The sequence below is a fragment of the Poecilia reticulata genome, chromosome 6 (assembly GCF_904066995.2).
Source record: "Poecilia reticulata chromosome 6, P_reticulata-male-v2, whole genome shotgun sequence".
Classification (NCBI taxonomy): domain Eukaryota; kingdom Metazoa; phylum Chordata; class Actinopteri; order Cyprinodontiformes; family Poeciliidae; genus Poecilia; species Poecilia reticulata.
The window spans coordinates 16,417,837-16,440,484 of record NC_088835.1 but is presented as its reverse complement, the minus strand read 5'-3'; the positions used below and the strand labels follow the sequence as shown (position 1 = coordinate 16,440,484).

The window sequence follows — 22,648 nt, the reverse complement described above, 5'->3', positions numbered from 1 at the left end:
TGCAGCAGCAGACTCCTAATAACCTCAACTTTCTTCTGACCTTTCTTCAAATGCCACGGTAAGGTTGGCATTTGTAGTTTGAAAGAAAGTCTCATTAACTCTTTAAGGGATTACAATGAAATGTTATTCACACCTTAAAGTTGACCTCAATGTGTCTCTTTTAAACCTGATTCAATTTTCATTCAGCGTCATGATCACTGAATGTTTTTATTTCACTCAAGATAGCATCTGGGATCACCTCTCAGAGCTAAGTGATCTTTAGTAAATGTACATTTACTACACTTTAATAGTTTACTTTATAGAAGAAATTAGAAAAAAAATACTTGTTTTTTGTTTTACAGATGGACAGATGAAAAACAAGAATATTTTGCTAAGAAAAAGAAAACTGAAAAATTTTACAATGCTATGCTTGGCGAATTGGTAAAGATCGATGAGTTTTCTAGGGAACTTTGAGATGAAGAGGGATGAGACAAAATAAGGATAAGGAGTAAAGGGACGAAGGTAAAAGGAATAAAGGGGATAAGAATGAGGAAAAATATCTCAAGGATGAAGGAGGCAGAGTTGAGCAATAAATGGGGTAGGGCTGTGGGATGATTGATGAAGAAAGGAGGGATGAATGAGGTGGGGATTATATCTTTCATTTTATGAACTTCATTTTATGAAGGGTATAAATGACAAACATCAAAATGAGTGATGAAGGAGGTAGAAAAAGGGAATGAAGGAGGCAGGGATGAAAGATAAAGTCAGTAGTAAGGAATGTGGGAGAGAGGCTCATCTTGCAAAAATATACCCATTAAGATAAGATAAGACATGTCATTCTGTCACAGTAACCATTTAGAACTTATATAGAGTCGTTACAAATCCTGTGTAAAAGTGTAATTGTAAGTAATTTAAAAGGGATTTCACCAAATGCAGACTTTTAGTATTCTCCCATTTACTGGAGCAACATGAGATTGCTCCAAGTCTAACGAGACTGGCTTTCAATCTTGTTAGGATTGAAACCCAGTGTTTATAGCCATAAACTCATGGTAATGTCATGGTGTTTACAATGCAAAACTGAACTATAATCACTTCAGAATCAAAGGAATTTAGTAACATTCACATATTGAATAAATAAAACACGAGTGATGTGTCCAGAGGGAACATAAACCACATTCATGCTGAAGCCCCTTTGTTCATAAAATATTGTGAATGATCCACTGAGATTGTGTTTGTTTTTATTAGAGCTTTAGAACATAACTTGATGTTTATAACATTACTTTAAATGTAGGAGTTACTTCTTTTTTCCCCCCTTCACAGACGTTCATGATTTGGGTTTTAAGTGAACAGAAAATATGAGCTGTTGCCACTTCTAAACTAGCATGTCTAAATGTAATACTGAAAGGGTTCTAAAAATTTGAAACACTTAGTGACCACTCTACGACATTTCTTCTAAATGTTCCAGGTAAATGAGAAAGTACTTGCTCCATACCATGACATTCTTTGTGGTCAATTTATGTTCTGGTTATTTTTTTAAGTCCATTAAATCTAGTTGAAATGCAACAATGGTCCAGAAAACTACCAAGGTTTCAGTCACTTTGAGCTTCTTTATGATAGAATGAGGTGTTATTATGATTATGATTATCATAGTGATAATTTTGATCATTGTCATGATTATAATCATTAATTTATTTTACTGGTACTTGGTAATTAATTAAATGGACGCTAGATGTCAGTGTTCCATTTCTGTCTTCAGTAGCAGATTAATGCTGTGTATTGACGGCTGCTGCCTTTCCAGTTCTTGTCCAACAGCATTTTCTATATCAGATTAGATGCAAGATTGATAAAGTAGAAACATGTAAGCCTGCATAGAAAACCAATGCAGCAATCAGGCTTTGTTCACTCTGCCATTAAAGTCAGAAAGACCTTTTTATGTGTTTTTTTTTAAAATTATTATTATTATTCTGGTTTTTGCAAGAACTGCAGCCCTTAATATAGTTTTACTTTCTATTATTATAGGAACTTTTCTAGTGTCATCAAGTGACCCAACAGCTGAGTTGAATTCAGCCCATTTACTCCCTCAACTTCAGAGTTCAGGGCTGATGTTGTTCTGATGTGCTGTGTTCTCGGTGTACGTGTAAATTGATGGATTCTGTTGTGCTTGACGGCGTCTTTAAAAGCCTTTGCTTTCAAAAGAGGCCTTCTGTTCCCTAAGAGTGAGTGTGTTCTGGTATTTAGCTGTCAATCTGAGAGAGCAAAGTTACTCCTTACATCACTGGTCCTGGTTCCCACTGCGCCCACCAATTCTAAGGACCCACCAGAGACCGGTCAAGTAAGCTTGCCAGTTCAAATCAATTAAGCACCAACAGGCGTCACTGGTGCTTTCCGGTTCCTCGGTGGTGAAGAATAAAGTGGAAGTGAAGTGAAACCTTGAATACAGAACCTGGAGACTGCTGCCCAGGGGGAACAGCATGAAAGAGTGTTGTGTCAGAGTTTAAGAGGCAAACCTTTTAGTTCACTTGAGAATGAGATTGTTGCATTAAACACACGTTTATTATGTGTTTCAATGAGTTCACATGATGATAGTGTGTTTCACAAAGAGGTCCTCACAAAGAAACCTCTGTGAACCACTAAGACTGGAGTTCTTTGATTACATGACTTAATCTGCACCTGAAAGGCAAAAGAGTCAAAGGGGGAAGGGGCAGGAGTGGCTTAGATGTTGGAAAAAAAAATCTATTTGGTACTTTTACAGGTTGTGCAGACATACAAAGACAAGCTGGATAAATACAAAACTTAGCTTTTGAACGATGGTTTCATTGAATAAAGAAAAGAGTCAGCCAAGCGAACCAGATCCTATCTGAAAAACTAATTACCTCCGATCCTCATAACTGGGTGCACCATTCATGGTGGGAACTGCTGTGGTCAAGACTTTGAGATTATTGCCAATAACTCTTACAAGTAATTTTGGCCCACTCAGTTCCCTGCAGAATTGTTTCATTTAAGCCCCATTAAAGCGGTTTTGAAAAATTAACAGCTTCAGGTAACAACACAGTTGTGTAAAGTTTTTGTTGTTGTTAATGTTTCTGTTCTTAAATGTCTTTCACTCTGGGCACAAGATGTTGCTTTTAGACTGTTTCACAAAGTTCAGTTTAAGTGATTTATTTATTTTCTTTACAGTCTTGTTGATGTGGTTTACCAAAACCGGATTTTGCATTTATTCAGTTAATCTCTGTCTCAATTTTAGTTTGATGACATGAAACATTTATGTGCGTCAGATATTGAAAAACAGAACAAATACGTAAGTGGCTACATAGTTTTTTCACATCGCTGTAAATAGAAAATGAGGACATAGAGCGAGAGCGAAAGAGTCCCTGGTTTCAAGGGTTAAAGGGCGCTGAAAGCAAATTTTCCACCTCAGTGGGACAACAGAGCGCAGCAGTTACCAGAACAGAGCTTTCTGTTGTCCTCCAGCCCTTTCTGCCATCATGGCACTTTAGCAGCTGAGGACCAGCAGCTTCAAACAAAACACAAAACACTGCAGTTATAAATATCAGCTGACATTTTCGACGCAGAACCTCTCGTTTCCAGGAAAGAACAAAGCCCAAACGACATTATGCTGAAGTTGCATTGCAATTGCATTTATTTCTCCAACAGATATTCACATTCATTGCAGAGTTTCACAACAGCAAACAAATTATATTATATCCACAGTCATGAAGGGGAAAAAAAAAATCAATCTCAAAGTGAAAATCCAGGACAATAAGTAAACTGTAAGAAATGATGCATGTTTATTGGCTTTAACAACTATTTTTGTGTGTTTGTGGAAATGAACATTGTTTTACACAAAAACAAATGGCAAAATGTATATTTCAGGTTCTCACTTCCTGGAACTGAAAGGATAATACTTTAAAGAAAGTTGCACACATCAGGGTTGATAACACTTCAAAGGAAAGGAATCTTCTTTTAAAATTACTTTTCTTTTTTTTGTTGCTTTCCAGCAAAAGAAAAAAAATGTAGACTATACTTTCAATTGATAATGTACAAAAAAAAGTCTGTTTTAAGATCATGTTTTAAAGACTGACTGGCCTTAACCTGGATACAAAAAAGTGCAGCACACAGCAGCTTGAATACAAAGAGAAGGTGGCAATTTACATACTTCTCATAAACTTGTACTGATGCTGGAGAACTATCATCATCAGAAAACCTCTGGGTGTTTAGTGCTTCAATCCCATGGAGAATATATTCAATCTGTCATGCAGGAGCAAAGACAAAAAAAACGTTCCAGCTCATTGTATTGACTGTCACCTGCCGATGGTCATGAGCACAGTGTATTAACAGCAAATGTTTCAAAGTAAAAACTACAAGAAAATTAGTTAAAAACACAGACGAACGAAAAATAGAAACTCAGAGGGATAGCATTTTTCAAAACACACACATTTTTTTTTTATAATACAACAGCAATTGGTTCCAGCTTAACTCAGGCCAAGAGCGTTCCGACTCTCCCAGGTCTCCTTTTGTCTGTGCATGAAAAGCTCAGAACAACAGCGTTGTTGACAGAGCCGGGTAAAGTGATGCGCCTGCTGGTCTGCCACCTGTGGGGCAACAGGATGGGAGCTAACCTGATGGATGGGGGGAGACTCTTCCCGCTGTGTGTCATATTTCAGCGGCTCACCTTATTCCAAGTGAAATGCCGCTCAGCAATAACATCCCCAGGGCGAAGGACGGCCATATGCAACGCTGAGCCGGAGACAAAAGGGTGTTTGAAACGTTAGACCCAGTACTATAAACAGTTTCTTGTTATGTCTGCCTCAATCAAATAAACAGTTGCCTTGCAGAAGATTTATTATCTTGATAAAAAAAAAAATTACGTTTCATGTTGCAACAAGAAACCAGAGTATTTTATTCAGATTATATGTTATAGATCAAAACAAAGTGAGTTATGATTCTGTGAAGGTGAATCATAAATGGTTTTCTAAATTTTGATCCCACAAAAAAAATATGAAAAGTGTGGTAAGCATACGCATTTGGCCCCTTTCGCCCTAATATAAAATCCATTCCAATTAGCTGCCTTCAAAGGTCATGTTGTTAGAAAAGTGATCTTGCATCTGAAGGTCTCAGAGACAAGTCTGTCAGAAAACATTAGTGAAGATCTAGACGATCAAGAAACAGACTGGACAGGTCAGGGATAAAGATGTGGAGAAATCTAAAGCAGGCTTTAAGTTAAATGAGTAAAGGTAAAGGTAATTTTATTTATATAGCACATTTTCAGCAACAAGGCAATACAAATGAGTATCTCCAAACTTGCAAAATGTGGCAGCCAAGAGCAAGGAAAGAATTAACTAGAATGATTTTCTTCATTCCAGAGGTCTGTGATACCTCTGGATGAGCTGCAGAGATCCACAGCTCAGTGAGAAAAATGCTAACACTCTGGACCCACCATGAAACATGGTGGTGGCAGCATTATGCTGTGGGGATGGTTTGCTGCAGAGAATCTGAATGGACAGGAAGATATATGGGAAGAAAATGAAAATCTTCGGGGCAAATTGGAGGCCCTGTAGGAGGTTAATTCTTTCTTCATACATACCCGCCCAAATAACCTGCAGCAAAATATTGACTCGATGGGGGCTGAATAGATGCTGACGGCACAATTTTCCGATTATTTGTAAGCATGTCATAAAATCCTGTTTCCTTTTTCAACTAAATCACAACAGCACAGCTTCCTGTCTGTCAAACACCTTAAAAATCCCATCAAAACATACTGAGATTTATGGCTGTTAAGACAAATGTCAAAAGGTTCAAGAGGTTCTAATACTTTTGCAACGCATTTGATTAATCAATGGAAAATATTTTTAAAAAAAGACAACTTAAACATGACCATACACCACTCTCTAAAAAATACTTGTCTCAAAAGACATAAGCTTCCTCAAGAATATTTTAGCAATACTTCAGTGAATCGTGCCTCTGGCGTGGGACCATTCCAGAAGAAGGAACAAAAGTCAGACAGCTTTTTCTGGCTCCGTATAAAGGAGCACTGCTTACATAAATTGCCCACACACTGAGGATAAATAAGCCTGCCTGGCTTAATATTACCAGCCCCCTCTTGGTTCAACTCGAGACTGTATGCTAGAATCATCCGTGTTATCCATCTTCTCTACTTCACTTCTTTATTCACTCCACTTACTCCGTCTTCTTAGGACGCAGCAGGCAGACTAATGCACGTCTTCTAGTAGACCTCTGATAGCTTCTAAGCGCAAAGGTTTATTTTTATCAGAGTGGAAAACTCTGTGCAAGAACTCTGCAATGCCGGGAGGATTAATTAAAACAAGGAACACAAGACTGGCGCTCATATATGTGCAGAGCAGGGAAAGAGATCGGTGGACAAAGCAGAAAGATAGTGCTGACGAACGCACTGACACGGCGAAAGGAGATTGAGGAACTGTCTGATAAAGAAGTGATCAAAAAAGGCTGCTGGGAACTGGTGTTTTCCTTGGTCAGGCATGACACCGTGGTCTTTCTGCAGATCTTGTCAAGGTGGCTCATGTGATGTAAACGCATTTTGATGTGTGTGTGTGTGTTTTTGGCGATGCTGGCAGCTCTGTGGGTCATTGACCCAGAACGAGGAGCAATCATTTTCCATGCCAGTTTATAGTGCAAACATTCAACACACAGGTTATTCCATGTCAGCCTTTGTAATCCTATCAGTTCCTAAAGCATATTCCTACAGGACAAAATGTGATCCCTCATTAGTTCAGTCAAAACTTCTTTTCAGGACTTCTGAAATGCTAACAGCCCAGGTGAGAGAATCTGCTGACAGGGCAACTATTGGTTAAGATCCCAAAAGATGAAATTCGGTTAAATCAAAAATACTTTGTTTGTTTCTCAAGGAAATTAACTTAAATTAAATTGCTGATGGACGGGGTGATGGATGGAGTTAAATTCAAGATAATTCTGGAAGAAAACATCTTACATCAGTTGTAAGACAAATAGACGTTGGGAGAGAAAGCTGGTAGAGAAATACACCAGAAGACTTTTATGACATAGATATGTCCTTCTTTGTCACACAAAATCTATCCAAGACTCGTGATCGCAAATGTGGAAAATTTCAAGATAGTAATACCAAGGCGCTGCCTGGTAAAGCAAAGCACGTCCAGCAACAGAAACAGTAAAGTTCAGAGTTTGGATCTGTTCAGCCAAAAGTAATTAAAACCGACAGTTTCAGTGACTTATATAATACAGCTGCAGTTAGAAAGAGGAGTGAGTAAAAAAAAAAAGAGTTAGGAGTCTTTATACGAATACTTGAACATACCCAGTGTGTCTGCTTCATCTGTCGGGTCGCAGTATTTGAGCTGGGTCTGACTTCCTCACAACAGTTAAGACGAAAACACTTACACTCTAAAAGGCGTGCAAAAATGTAGAGTTGGTTCAGTAAGACACTTCAAAATAAGATAACTTAAAAGAAACAACAGTGGGGATGAAGGGGAAGAAAAACTACAATTAGTCTCGTCGAGGATTTTTCAGAGATTTCCTGTGCTAAGGAAGAGTCTGGAATAATGGGATAACTGTTCCCTCGCACGACAAGACGCTTTCTCTTGTCTCCCTGTGTCTGCCAAGCCGACCCGCTCTTTTTTTGTTTACCGCGTTGCGTAAATCTGTGTGTGCGTGTCGTTCCGAGTGAGTGAATGCCTTCATGGTTGCAGACTCTGCCGGCAGAGTTTATCAACGAAATGAGTCCGGCCGGCGACAAAGCCCTTTCTTTTTCTGTTTTCATAACACGGCCATTAGCAGCACGGGTCAGCTGATTGAGTCAGACAACAAGACCCCCAAGGAACCTCCCTAATAACTAAACCAGCACGATGTGTTAGTGTCAGGTGTGGGCGCTGTTGAAGGTGCAACCTCGACAGGTGATGCATGTACGGTGAAACATGTTGCACCTGCAGGACCAATTAGATCCTAAAACTGAAGGATCAAGCTTCGAAAAACAACATCTACTAGTCATCTTTTTTTTATCTAGTTATTCGATGGGGTCTTAAAGGAAGAAAAAAAATATTCTATTCATTTAAGCAGACTCAGTCGGAGTGCAAAGAGCATATTTAACAAAAAAGAAGAGAGGTTGTTACGAATGAAATGAAAGGGACTGCAGATGATTAATTAAATAAGTATGTACATGCCCTTAGCTCCAAGATTAGCACCCTTAGTGAAGGGGAACCTAGAGCCTCAGATAAGGGCAATGATTTGTATAAAAAATATCCCTTTTGGAAGAATTTGCATAACTAAAGCAAAAACAAGAAATGCACCGGTAAATTGTCTTAATGGACCACTCAAAGTACAAATGTGTGGCGTTGTATCTGTACGGAGACTGTGCGTCAAAAGCACTGTATGGACAGTGAGGTAACAGTGTAAATCAATCACAAAACTGCAAACACACACTCGCAGAAAACCGCTCTCTCATACACACTACTTGAAGGTGCCCAGGAACTTGCTCCCCTTGAATCAACCTAGCTGCAAGTAAATTAATGCGTTCTATAGAAGGATATTAATTCTACACTTGCCTTCTTAATAACTTGGGTGAGACACAGCATTTTTTTAAGGTTTGATTGCACTCCAGAGAGGCTAGAGTAATACTACGGTATCTTCTTCATAAAGAGATACATATGAGACTACCGTACTAGTGGGATTGCAGGGAGATCGTCGTGTAGTGGATCAGTTGCCATGATAACAATTGTGTGGGAGCGCCACACCACAATGAAGGCTGGGGGTTTGAGATCTGGCAGTGAGGTGCGTCCATGATCACTCAAGGCCGGAGGTGGAGCCATCTCCCCAGCCTCGTGTTTCCTGGAGACCGCGTCACCTCACGTCCTCTTCCGGGAAACCTCAGCGTCCTGGCACTCGACGGCGGACAGAGCTATGAGCATCTGGGCGGCGTAGTAGGTGGCCATGATGATGGCTCGGGAGTGGGGCACGGGGAAGCAGAACTTGTTGACGGCGATGGTGAGGTCGGAGACCATGAAGAGCACGGCGCCCAGGCAGGCCGACAGCTTGGTCCAGGTCCAGAGGTCGTTGGTGAGCTGCAGGCCCGCGATGGCCCTCCAACCCATGAAGCCAATCAGAGCGATGTAGACGGCCACCAGGTAGGTGAAGGGTCCGGACAGGTAGGGGTACAGCAGGAGGTAGCACAGGGCGGACACCGCAGTGATCACCAGGCCAGCGCGCACGTTTATTGGCTTCATCCCAAAGGCGGATGAATAAAGGATGTGTGTGATGGCGAACATGAGAAGACCTGCAAGGCATAGAAGAAGCAGAAGAAGAAGCACTTTCAACAGGATAGAAAATTGCAGTTTTGATTGACTCAGAAACACTCTGAGCAGAAATGGCTGGGAGGCAGGAGGTTGTGTGCTTTTTACAAACACTATATTTTATAAAATGTTGCTGATGAAATCCATATGTGATCACACAGTTTTGACTTCATTGCCAGTGTATATTTGCTAAAAAAAAAAAAAAAAATCACAGCTGGATTGCATCCTTTAATCATGCAATTGAATGACTCACTTTATTGGGTACACAAGAAAATGTAGTAAATAAACCCAGATGTAGTGGGTTTTTGCAAAGCAACCAATAGTTGGTAATCAAAAAGAAAATTTTAACTTCGCCAGATTCTGAAATGTAAGGATGCTTTAATTTCTTTCACTTTTCCATTAATGCTGAGTTGATTACTTGTGGTCTGGAAATAAAAGTGGACCACCACTACTCACTAACACTGTTAGATCTCGGTAGAAATATTTTGCTGTTCCCAATGTGGGTTATTTTTCCTTCTAGCAATCCTTAAAGCAGTTTCCTCGTCTTGTACTGTCAAACTGAGATTTTAATCATCAAGACAAAAATGCGGCAAACCAGTAAGACCAGCCTTACGGTTTTGGTATGTGTGTCTGTTAATATTGCAGGCAACCTTCATTTTCAGTGTCACGAGTCTGGGTCTTCTTATATACACTCATTATCTCGCTTAACTTGTGTTCTACTGGACTTAGGTCTGATGACTGTGACCAGTATCTCAACTGGTCAAAGCACATATTTCCAGTAAAGGTTCCAATGAAGTTTAGCCAAGTCTAAACATCTTAATGTTTGTGATGATGGGCTAATTTTGAAACTGGTTTTCATATATATGTAGACATATATAGTCTTGTTGACCCCAAGATCTCCCATTTCATAAGGTTTTCTAAAAGTGATCTTTAAAGCTTTTTTTTTTTTTCAAATGTTTCACAGAGCACTAGTTAGCTGCCGGGGAAGGAATCATGTTTGCTTTGCCACCGTATCATCTCTGTTAAAAATATACGACAGCTATTCTTCTCACCATGGACGAAGTATCCCTGCTCCTGCCAGATGAGAAAGGCATCACCCAGAGCTGAAAAGATGAGACCAGCCAGAATCTTGCGGGCGCTGGAGTGAGCACCGAGGAAGCTGAATCCGTGAGCCAGCAGAAACACCCACAGGCAGAAGATGGGCAGACATTTAATGAGGGCACTGAACCAGGAAGGGCTCGAGGTGGGCAGCCACAGGACGAAGTAAACACAGGTTGCCTTGAAGAACGGCACCAGTTTGGGACCTTCGCTCTTCACCTGGAAGGAGATTTAGCATTTATTTATAACAGAAGGTATTCTAGTGGTTAAAACAGCCCTGGTCTTTTTGAGTATGACGTACAGAAATGTAAAATTTTTTGTCAAAACTTTTTTTTTTTTAAAGTATCATGGGTTGGGTTGAAAGTGCTAAAGTCATGTTTGGTTTTCATATAATTCATACTAGACATGCACATGTCTTGTTGCTTAGCCTAAGAGCTAAAGGGGAAATGCAAACCTAAAGGGGAAATGCAAAAGTCTACAGCCACATGCCATTGACTCTTAGTAACCTTTTCTCTTTTTATTTTTTTGCCATACAAGTTTTTCTATCTTCTCCTTTCATCACTGAAGTTCTTAAGAAATATATTCAGTCTCATGTTCCAGTTCCCTAATGCATTATCAGTCAGATTGTTTTTCCTGTTAAAAGAAAAAAGGCCCAGCAGGATTAAAAAGCGCAGACCATAGAATGTTCTGGGAATTATTCTCAAGCCAGAGCAGCAGACAAACACGAAGTGGAAAAGTCGTGTTGAGAGGAAAAGGAATTAAGTGAGGGTTCACTGAAGCAGAAGTAAGGAGGATAAAAGTGAGGCAAAAAAAAACAGATAGGAAAGAAGGGAGAACAGTGCTTGTGAAAAATGAATGACAAGCGGCAGGGCAAAAGATGTTGATTTGTAAAAGGAAAACTGCAAGAGTTCAAATAAAGGTGAAGGAAAAGAATGACAAAAGGACCGGGAAGCTTAAAGGTCTTTCGGGGTGGGAGTACAATATGTGAGGAAGGTTTATCAGCTTTTAAATGGCAGCTGGGGGAAATAGGAGGTGAAGACGGGAACAGAAGGTGAGAGAGAATGAGGGGTTACTGTCGGTCATACAGCCCACTCTCCCGGAGGAAAGAGAAGACATAGATTGCACAACACCTCAATACAAGAGTGAACTAAATTACACTACAGGATGGGGTACAATATATGAGATCGCCCTGGTGTGTCTGATAAATCCAGCAGCCAGCAGGAAAACAACAGGGAGCAGATACACACCGTAACATGCTAGAGCAAAATTAGAGAAACCAGCATGAAGCTGACACTTTAATTAAGAAGAATAACAAGGAAGCATATATGTTGTACAGAAATGTATAGAAAAAACCCCACAATCTTTTCAGAGTTTTAGTTCAAAACTAAAAGCCGATTTATTACTTCAGCTTCTTTGAAGCAAAAGAAGGACGAGGAAGCTTAAAGGTTCCTGAAGTAATAAGCTTTTATGAAGCTTATTACTTATTAAGTAATAAGTAATAAGCTTTTATGAAGCTTATTACTTCAGCTACACGGGCACCAGCCTTTCTATATGCTTCAACTCAGGTTGTAAAATATGCTGCTACACCAGTCAGGTCTGCAACCTGTGGCTCCTACAAAGAAATTATACAGTCATGTCAATATGGAACAAACACTCAAAGGGAGATTGGTGATAGCTAATTAAATCCATGCCATGAAGAATGAGGGAAGTTCTGAAGACAAAAAGAGGTCCAACCTGATAGAGTAAGGTGTACCTATTAAAGTGGCAATAGGCTTTCTTATCTCTCTGGACTATAAAAGGTGAATGATCATATCTAGGATTTCTTATTCTTATTTTAAATAAGTACCATTCTCTGCTAATACCAGTTATTTAATTATGCTGAAATGCACATTAAATAGTTTTTATTATGAACAATGATATTTGAAGAAGAATTATCAACCTTAAATATCTAAATTACAATTCTTCCTATCAGTTTTTTACATTTATTTTTTGAACTTCAAATTTACAGAAGTTGCCATTTTGCAGACAGAAGAACCCTGGAACCTCACTTGTGTATTTATTTGAGACATTATCAGATTCCAGGAAAAGCAGGTGCAGCAATAGTCACAGGAGCTAAGTCACATCTCAGCGTTATGAACTTTGCCGTACTGTGCGTGAGAGTCCATGTTGTGGCTACCGAGGCCAAAAGGGAGCCGAACGGAAACTAGCCAACATCACCGCCATGTTTATCATGTGTCTGCACAGCAAAACCACAACATATTCATGTTGCACTGTTTTGTTTATTTGTTTTGCTCGAGATAAAATACGAATGTATGTGTTTGGTGTCAAAAGGGTGAAAATATAGTTAAGAGAGGTAAGATATTTAAAAAAAAAAAAAAACCTTCAAAAACATTGCTTTTTTTTTTTTTACTTTTTAAGGGAAAATTAATCGTAATTTGGATTTAATGAACGAATGTGAATATCTGAGACGAACTGAAAAATTACTGCTTGCTAAAAATACAAGCAGTATTTTATATATTTATATTATTTCTCTCGGCACTGATCTCGCTTTTCTGTTCAGAGATTTCGCTTAGTACTGTTGATGTTGTTGATACCGTCTCAACGTGTAACTTAAAGTTCATCGAGACACAAAGTTTGTCTATCTATAGTTTTACTTTCCATGAGACGTGTGTTTGTCTGTGCGAACCCTGCAGACAGAGAGGTGCTAATGACAACAGCTATGTCTACATGACGAGACTACATTAACTGCAAGAAAAGCTTAATTTATTTTAAAGCCTTGTTACAACCCCACCCTAGAATTCCTAAAGTAAATTGTGGCACTGGGCTTTAACATAAAACAAAAAGTAATCCGAACAGTTGATGAGTAACAAAAATATAATTTATTATACAAGTCTGCTAAAACAAGTACAGGAGAGAAAAAAAAACACAGGGGAGCTTTAAGCTTCAGGGTCTCCAAGGCCAAAATAATAAACAAAACACCCCCTTACAACTATAAAATAAAACAACCACTTTCTAAAGAGAACTAAAAGAAAATACAAAACCTAAACTCCCTTACTAACCAAAAACAGGAGAAAACAGGTTACAACAAAAATGGCAGAGAACCCCTACCAGCTTCCACCTTCTTGGTTAAGTTTCAGAGGTGCTCACAGCAAACTTAAGTCGGTCCACACACACAAAAAACTCTCAAGCAGAGTCACAGCTCATGGCCCAGGTCAAACAAAAGGAGAGAGAGAGAGATCTGGCATCTCCAGCTTGCTGCTTATATATAGCGGCTGACGAGCCCCAACACACTTCACCTGCAGCAATCAGGCAGAGCTGAAACAAAAAACACAGAGCTCTCTCAAAAAAAGAGAGCCCCTAGAGGTCAGTGACCGTAACACCCTCCCCCATAAAATCCTTCATGAAATGAAGACATCTCTTTAAGTTACATCTGTAATGCATTGAGATAAGCAGCCTTACATCCTGGAAAGTACATCAGCAATTATGTTTTCAGACCCTTTCTTATGCCTGATGTCCAGGTTATATTCTTGGGCCAACAAAGCCCATCGCATTAACCGCTGGTTGTGGTTATACATGCGATTCAGGAAGACTAGGGGGTTGTGGTCCGTATAGACTATAACAGGACTGGTTGAACACACAAACTTCAAAATGCTGCAAAGCTAGTAGCATGGCCAATGTTTCTTTCTCGATTGTGGAATAGTTCAATTGATGAGATTTGAACTTAGCTGAGTAGTAGGAAACTGGATGACTGATTTCATCTGGTCCATCTTGGAGCAACACCGCTCCAGCCCCAGTGGCGCTGGCATCCACTTCCAATTTGAAGGGCTTGTTGAAATCTGGAGCTGCCAATACAGGAGCACTGCATAAAAAGGACTTTGCACAGTCAAATGCATGTTGACATTCAGTAGTCCACACAAAGGGTTCCTTTGGACTACACAGATTTGTCAGAGGAGCCACCACCATTGAGAAGTTCCTGCAGAAACACCTATAATAGCCAACTAAACCCAAGAACCGCCGGAGCTCACGTCTGGTCGTGGGCGCAGGGTAACTTAGGATAGCCTCCACCTTTGCACTTACTGGACGTACCTGGCCATGGCCTACTTCTTTTCCAAGGTAGGTCACCACTGCTTTGGCAAACTCACATTTTGCCAGGTTCAAGGTGAGTGAGGCTTGAGCTAGACGAGCAAACACAGTTTTCAAGGTGTTAATATGATCAGTCCAGGATGATGAATAGATTACGACGTCATCCAGGTAGACATTACAGTTCTTAATGTCTCCTAAAATAGTGTTCATCAGCCGCTGGAAAGTAGCTGGTGCATTTCGCATTCCAAATGCCATCACTGTATATTGTAAGAAGTAGTCTGGTGTGACAAAAGCTGAAATGTCAGAAGCTCTGGCAGTCAGGGGAACTTGCCAGTACCCCTTGAGCAGATCTAATTTGGTTATATAGGTGGCTGCACCAATACTGTCTATGCAGTCTTCCATACGAGGCAATGGATGCGAATCAGGGACTGTAACGGCATTTACTCTTCGAAAGTCTGTACAGAAGCGTTGAGAACCATCTGACTTTGGTGTCAGAAGACATGGAGAACTCCAGGAGCTATGACTTTGCTTAGCCAAACCATTTTCCAGTAAATACTGAACCTCCTTTTTCATCATTTCCCTCTTGACTGGGGGACAGCGGTACGCATGCTGCTTAATGGGGGATGCATCACCCACGTCAATGTCATGCTCTAGTACTGAGGTCTTAGAGGGCACATCTCCAAAAAGCGCATTGTACAGCTGGATCAGTCCTTTCACCTCCTCCTTCTCACCCCTGGGAAGATAGGACAGATATGCATCCAAGGACTCAAGAATGATAGAGTTTGAAAACCTACCACAGTGGCCTTCACACTTTTTCAAACCGTCATGGTGGACATCTCCAAGCACAAGAGTAATTGATGCAGGTTTTGTAGAGTTCTCACCACACGTGTCCTTGCAATCATTTTCTCTGGAATGAAACAACTTCAACATATTTATATGACACAGACGCGTTTGGCGCCTCCTATCAGGAGTATGAACAATGTAGTCTGTGTCACTGACTTTGCTTTTTACCACATATGGGCCAGCAAACTGGGCTGAAAGAGACGGCCCAGTTGTGGGCACCAACATGAGCACTTTGTCACCTGGTTCAAACGATCGCTGTGCAGTCTTTTTGTCATATAGATGTTTCATTTTCCCTTGGGCAGCCGACAAAGACTCTCTTGCTATCGAACAAGCATGATATAGACGTTCCCGACACTGTGTGACAAACTCAAGAATGTTGGATTGCGGCTGCGTCTCAGCAGACAGGAGTTGTTCTTTCAGAACCTTCAGTGGTCCTCTGACACTATGCCCAAAAACCAGCTCAGCAGGGCTAAAACCTAGAGACTCCTGTTTAGCCTCTCTGGCTGCAAACAGCAGAAAAGGGAGTCCTTCATCCCAGCTTTTGTCCGTTTCATGACAATATTTGCGCATCATGGCCTTGATAGTCTGATGCCATCTTTCTAGAGCGCCTTGTGACTGGGGATGGTAAGGACTAGAGGGAATGTGTTTAATGCCAAAAGACTGTAGTGTCTGCTGGAAAATTTTGGACAGAAAGTTGCTGCCTTGGTCAGTTTGTATAACTTTAGGCAGACCAAAAGTTGCAAAAAACTTCAAAAGGGCTTTTGTTATGGTAGGCGCTGTGATTTTTCTTAGTGGAATGGCTTCAGGGAAACGAGTGGCAGCACACATGACAGTCAAGAGAAACTGGTTACCAGCCTTTGTTCTGGGCAGGGGACCCACACAGTCCACCAGGACACGCTCAAAAGGCTCACCAACTGCAGGAATGGGCTTAAGGGGAACAGGTGGCACCCTCTGATTAGGTTTACCCACTATTTGGCAAACTTTACATGTTCTACAGAACCTGGCAACATCTTTCTTCAGGCCTGGCCAAAAGAAATGTTGTAGAATACGGTCATGGGTTTTAGTGATTCCCAAGTGACCCGACCATGAGTGGTCATGTGCCAACTGCAGTATTTGTTCCCGATAACCTTGAGGAATGACAATTTGCTGTACTACTCCCCAATCTTCCTCAATACCCTGCTGTTGCAAGGCAGGCCTTGAGATCCATTTTCTCATAAGTAATCCATTCTCCACATAAAACTTATGGGTTTTATCACTATTTATTGAATCACTCACCCCTTCAAAACATTTAGTGAGCATTATCACTTTTCTGATCTTGGCTCAAACTCTCACGTGATATTGAAAGCGGGAGAAAAGCCTCAGTCTTTGGAGTGAAGTTGTCCTTGAAAGGCGCCGATTCTGAAAAGTCCTCTGCTGGCAGCTTGTCCTCCATCAAAGCAAAACCAAGAACAGAGTCATCCAAGCTTACTTCCTTCAGCTTGCGAGCTTGAGACCTGGTAAGAGCACTGACAGCAAACACATCAGGATGGGACTTCAACATCTCATCTTCACCCATCATGCAACTGGGATTATCCACCACCTCAGGAATAGGAAGTACCTTGTCTCCAGCAAGATCATTTCCCATTATAAATTCAACTCCCTGAACAGGGAATGAGTTTCTCACCGCAACTTTGAAGAATCCAGAGGCCAACTTGGATTTTAGGTAAACATGATGTAGAGGTGCCGGTACATACGCCATTCCAATTCCTTGTACTATTGTACTTGCATTACAGGAGGTGTCAGCGTTGAATGGCAGAAGGCTGGACAGAATAAATGACTGGGAACCGCCAGTGTCCCTCAGTATCCTCACTGGTTTCTCATCCTCTGGAAATCCTGTTAGGGAGACAAGACCATCAAAAATGAAGGGCTTGAAACAGTCATCAGGTTCACTCAGGTTTGAGAGATCTGGGGAGGATCTCAGGGTTTTGACTAGGCCAACCCCTTTAGCTGGTTTTGGTGGCTGGGATGCCTGTTTACGTTTCAGGGCCAAACAGTCAGAAACAATGTGCCCCATTTTATGACAATAAAAGCATTGCCTCTCCGATTTGGAAGTTGGAGCGTTCTTAACCTGAGATTGTGGCACATCTTTCCATGTCTTGTCACGAGAAGGTTGGTCAGATTTACACACAAAAACATTTTTGTGAGTAAGGGCAAATTCTTCAGCCAGAACAGCAGCCTCTTGTAAGGTAGTAGCTTTTTGCTCATTCAGGTACAACACCGTACGATCTGGAAGGCAGTTTTTGAACTCCTCCAACAATACCAACTCACGTAGTAAACTGAAGTCAGTAGCTTTAGTTGCCTGGCACCATCTGTCAAATAGCATTCCTTTTTCTCTTGCAAATTCAACAAATGTTTGTGCAGTTGATTTTCTTAAGGCTCTGAACGTTGCTGTATGCCTCAGGTACCAGCTCATATGCCCGGAGTATGGCAGCTTTAACTTTGTTATACACAAGACTGTCTTCTATTGTGAGTGCTGCACATACTTCCTGTGCTTTACCACTCAGTTTGCACTGCAACAAAGGGACCAAACGTCTGTGGGCCAGTGAAGGGCAACAGCAATACGTTCAAACGCATTAAATAGGCTTCCACCTCCGTCTCTCGGAATGGTGGAACCAGGGCAATATTTTTGCTAATGTCAAATGTTGTCCACATCCACTGCGAGTACTCCTTTCTCAACTAAGCTACTAAAGACAAGAGATTTTAAGTCACGTTTGAGCAGAGACTTAGACACATGGATACCCAAGTATGAAGCGATTTCATATAAATCATCTTTTCTACAGACATCAAACTGTTGTACAGTAGGATTACTCAAAAATTCTTCCAAATTAAACTGTGCCATGTTCAAAAATAATCCCGGACGAGCCCCCACTTATGTTACAACCCCACCCTAGAATTCCTAAAGTAAATTGTGGCACTGGGCTTTAACATAAAACAAAAAGTAATCCGAACAGTTGATGAGTAACAAAAATATAATTTATTATACAAGTCTGCTAAAACAAGTACAGGAGAGAAAAAAAAAACACAGGGGAGCTTTAAGCTTCAGGGTCTCCAAGGCCAAAATAATAAACAAAACACCCCCTTACAACTATAAAATAAAACAACCACTTTCTAAAGAGAACTAAAAGAAAATACAAAACCTAAACTCCCTTACTAACCAAAAACAGGAGAAAACAGGTTACAACAAAAATGGCAGAGAACCCCTACCAGCTTCCACCTTCTTGGTTAAGTTTCAGAGGTGCTCACAGCAAACTTAAGTCGGTCCACACACACAAAAAACTCTCAAGCAGAGTCACAGCTCATGGCCCAGGTCAAACAAAAGGAGAGAGAGAGAGATCTGGCATCTCCAGCTTGCTGCTTATATATAGCGGCTGACGAGCCCCAACACACTTCACCTGCAGCAATCAGGCAGAGCTGAAACAAAAAACACAGAGCTCTCTCAAAAAAAGAGAGCCCCTAGAGGTCAGTGACCGTAACAAGCCTGTTATATGTAATTACCAGGGATGTCAATAAATATTAATCTGCATGGCAAACACTTGTCTCCCTGTTGACTGTTGAACCATAACACTGTTAATGATTGGCTTGACAGTTACAAGAAAGTCATGGAATATTTTGGTGGCGTGATCAACCAGGTGGAACGTCCACACAAAGTAAAAATATCCAATAACTGAGATCCATATCCTCTTCTTTCTTGACATATTTTCCAGACATGTGCAGGTTGTATTTCTAAGGCTGCATGAAACAACAAACGATGCAGGTTAAAAAAAATAAACACTACACAGAAAACTTAAGCACACTAATGAAAGTTGTTGACAAATTGTTATGTCCATGAGTAACTTCTCTGAGGTGCAATGTAGCCTGAAAAATTTAGTCCAGGAAGAAACAAGCAGCTATCATAGAAGCCAACACAAACTAGACGCTCTGAAGTGCCGAATAAGATCCATCCAGGATGGCATCTACCCAACCACTGTGGGTGGGTAACATGATACACAGAAATATTTAAAGACACTCAGATACTCAATCTGGAAGAGGGCAAGTGTAATACAAGTAAGAACCTAGCAGGCACAGCTGGCATTTTAATCATACGACAATGCTCATTTTCAGAAAGACCATTTTAATGCAACAAACACTTATTTCTTTTATGTTAAAGATGTCTAGAAAATCACCTAATTAGATCAAACGGATAATGATGGTCCTACAAAAAAAAAAAAAAGAATTCTCGGTGACAGAGGTGGAAATATTTTTCTGTGAAACTGTGTTTGATTTGATGCAACCTGCAGAAGGACAAAAACTTGATGGCTTCCCTTATGAGCACACAACAGTTGGCTTGGCAGATGGTGCCGAGCATGGCAGTGTTTATCAAAACCTAGTTTAGAGACAGCCTACAAGGGCAAACATGTAGGCTCCTTTGCACACAAATGATACAAATGATGGCATTTATGGGGGCAATAAACACCTTCATATGTTTCATTTGACTTTGATACTTTTTATTTTAAGAGCTTAACAGATGCAAAGCTTTGCAAAAAGTACCAGTTCCCCTTGGAGTTTTTTCCCCAATTTGCCACATACGTGAATGTATATACTGTTAGGGTTTTATGTGATTTAGATCAAATAAAGCAATATATACGTATGAAGTGAGAGGAAGATAACTCAGTTTTTTTGGCAGAGAATATTTCTTAGAAATAAAAATATAGACTCTGACATGTCTAAGTAAAAACTAGAACACATAATGGCCCACGGAGGTCAATCAGCACATAATCCTGTTGTATTGTGAAAACCTTGCATGTCTTTAGGAGAACACTGAGTGAAGAAATGATCATAAAGGCAAAAGAACACAATGCAACATAAATTTGTGGAGACAAAATGGTTTGAAGGTAAACTGAAGGCTTTGTGGTCAAAGGGGACAAAATTTTAAAAAAGAAATATTAGTAGGGGCAGGAAATGTTAGCCTTGAGAAAATGGATGGAGCAAAAGTACAGTGTGATCCTAAACAAAAACCTGGCTTATGCTGCTTATGACTTGGGACTGTGGCGGAAGTTCACCGTACAGCACAATGACTATAAATATACAGCCAGAATTGAAACAGGATGGTTTACATCAAAGCTTATTGTGTTAGAATAGTGCATTCCCAGGCCTGACCTTCATCCAGTGTGAAGATTTGAAAATGATTTTCAGAGGCACTCTTGAACAGTTCTGGGAAAATTAGTCTCTAGATGTTCGATGCTTCCCCAGAGTACTGAATGCCAGGCATTTAGTTTTTTTTTTTTTTTTGTAAACAAGAAAACAACAAAAACTATTTACCATTATCCTTCCACATCAAAATGATGCACTACTTAAGAGTATTGAAATTAATACAAGGTTAAAAGGATATAAAAAAAATTATTACTCTTAAGTCATGCAAAGTTTTTACTAGTAGTTGCAAAGTCCTCAAATTTTACAGAATGTTTCCCTTTAAAGGGAAACATTTTCATGGAGCTGCAGCTCCTAGTTTTCATAGGGAAAACTGCCGACCTGCACAGCATCCTTATCACTCAGGCAACTACTGTGTATGGCAGACATTCCTCAACACAGGCTCCCCTCACACATCGGGGATTACCACAGGCCAAGACACCCCACACCATTCTTCAAGGCCCCTCCACACGGGGTGACATTTCATAGAGGCTCTTTCAAAGTAAAGGAGAGGCTGGGTTCGCGTAAGTTATTCATGAGCGTCTCGTTGTTGTTTATTTGTCAAAATAAAACGATTTCCCGGGTTATTTTCGCCGCGGAGGAGTCGACGTTTAGCTGTGCTAAAGCAAAGGAGATGGAAGGAAAGCCATATGCGGGTACTGCTTGGCGCATGCGTTTACTGAGGGACACGGGAAAGGAAATAAGGCAAAGAAAGGCTCGACTGAGTCACATGATGAAGCGCTTTCTTTCTTTTCTTTTTTTTTTTTTTAGTCGGAGGTGCATTCTGAAATATGAGCAATCGTCTCAAAACTGACAGAGCCGCTGCAGCGCCAAATGACAAATGAAACAGATGCGAGAGAGAAGAGAAAAAAAAACAAAGTTTCCGCATTGTGTTCCTAGAACACATGCAGAAACTACATTTCTATTATTATTATTAGCGATTAAATAATCATCCAGAAAACATGCGCTGACTTCCCTAAACTGCAGCATGCGCTGAATGTGCCTGAAACAGAGGATGTTACACTGTGGAAAATAAACTGACGCCGCTTTTCTTACCCGTACGTGACTGTTTAAAACGCCGGTTTTGACGCTGATACTCACCACTGTTACCGGAGACACCATTTCTCCCCTGAAGCCGTCGTGTCGATTGAAAGACAAAAACAGTTTAAATATATCTAAACCGCTTTTTTATTCGCTTGGATCTCCTTGTTTGCGCAGCACTGTCAGAGGGATGCCGATTGTTTTTGTCCTCGATCCTGTGGGCGGTCCAACATCCCGGAAGGAGGGAACAGAAGCACGTTAACGTGGGCAGGCCTACCAATTTGACCAATAGGAGCAGAGAGTGGTGGTAAAATGGGCGGGTCCAGTCGTTAGAGACGTCCTGATAGGAGGAGTCAGAGCGGTGTTTACATATTGAAGCAGATGGCCTTTATTTACATTTTCAGAAATGGAGCTTTTCGGCATCAGGGGCTGAGCTTATAGTCGATCTTGTAATAGAATCCTTAGCTATGCTGGGCTATGTCGGATTAAGGAAAGATTTCAGATGGACAAACCCGTATCCTATCTATCTATCTATCTATCTATCTATCTATCTATCTATCTATCTATCTATCTATCTATCTATCTATCTATCTATCTATCTATCTATCTATCTATCTATCTATCTATCTATCTATCTATCTATCTATCTATCTATCTATCTATCCATCCATCCATCCATCCATCCATCCATCCATCCATCCATCCATCCATCCATCCATCCATCCATCCATCCATCCATCCATCCATCCATCCATCCATCCATAATGACAAATTGCGGGTCTTAATGTCTTAGGTTTGAGAATCCTTGTAAGGTTTGAGAATCCTTGCAAGATGTCGCTCTGCTAAAACTCTGTTCGAGGAGACCCCATAAGGGCAAGTCCTCACGTGGATCGATGTTTTTAATGTTTTTATCTTTACTTTTAATAATGTTTTTATCTTTTTTTAATCTTTTTCTAAATTTCTCTCATTCTCTGTTTTTATTTTTATTTTAATTATGTAAAGCACTTTGAAATGCTATGGTCATGAGCTTTGGGTCATGGTACCCGTGAACGAGATCACGGGTACAAGCGGCCGAAATGGGTTTCCTCCGCAGGGTGGCTGGGCTC

General features: G+C 40.6%; 1 protein-coding gene across 1 annotated transcript; it reads right to left on the bottom strand.

The window, feature by feature from the left end:
• Window positions 1–3,596: 3,596 nt before the first annotated feature.
• tmem86a (transmembrane protein 86A) lies at window positions 3,597–22,290 on the bottom strand. Its single transcript, XM_008411543.3, has 3 exons — window positions 21,603–22,290; window positions 10,325–10,589; window positions 3,597–9,256 (listed from the first exon to the last, which is right to left on the bottom strand). The coding sequence occupies exons 1-3, from the start codon at window positions 21,621–21,623 to the stop codon at window positions 8,829–8,831; spliced, it is 714 nt and encodes a 237-aa protein (XP_008409765.1). The 5' UTR covers window positions 21,624–22,290; the 3' UTR covers window positions 3,597–8,828.
• Between the last annotated feature and the right edge of the window lie 358 nt (window positions 22,291–22,648).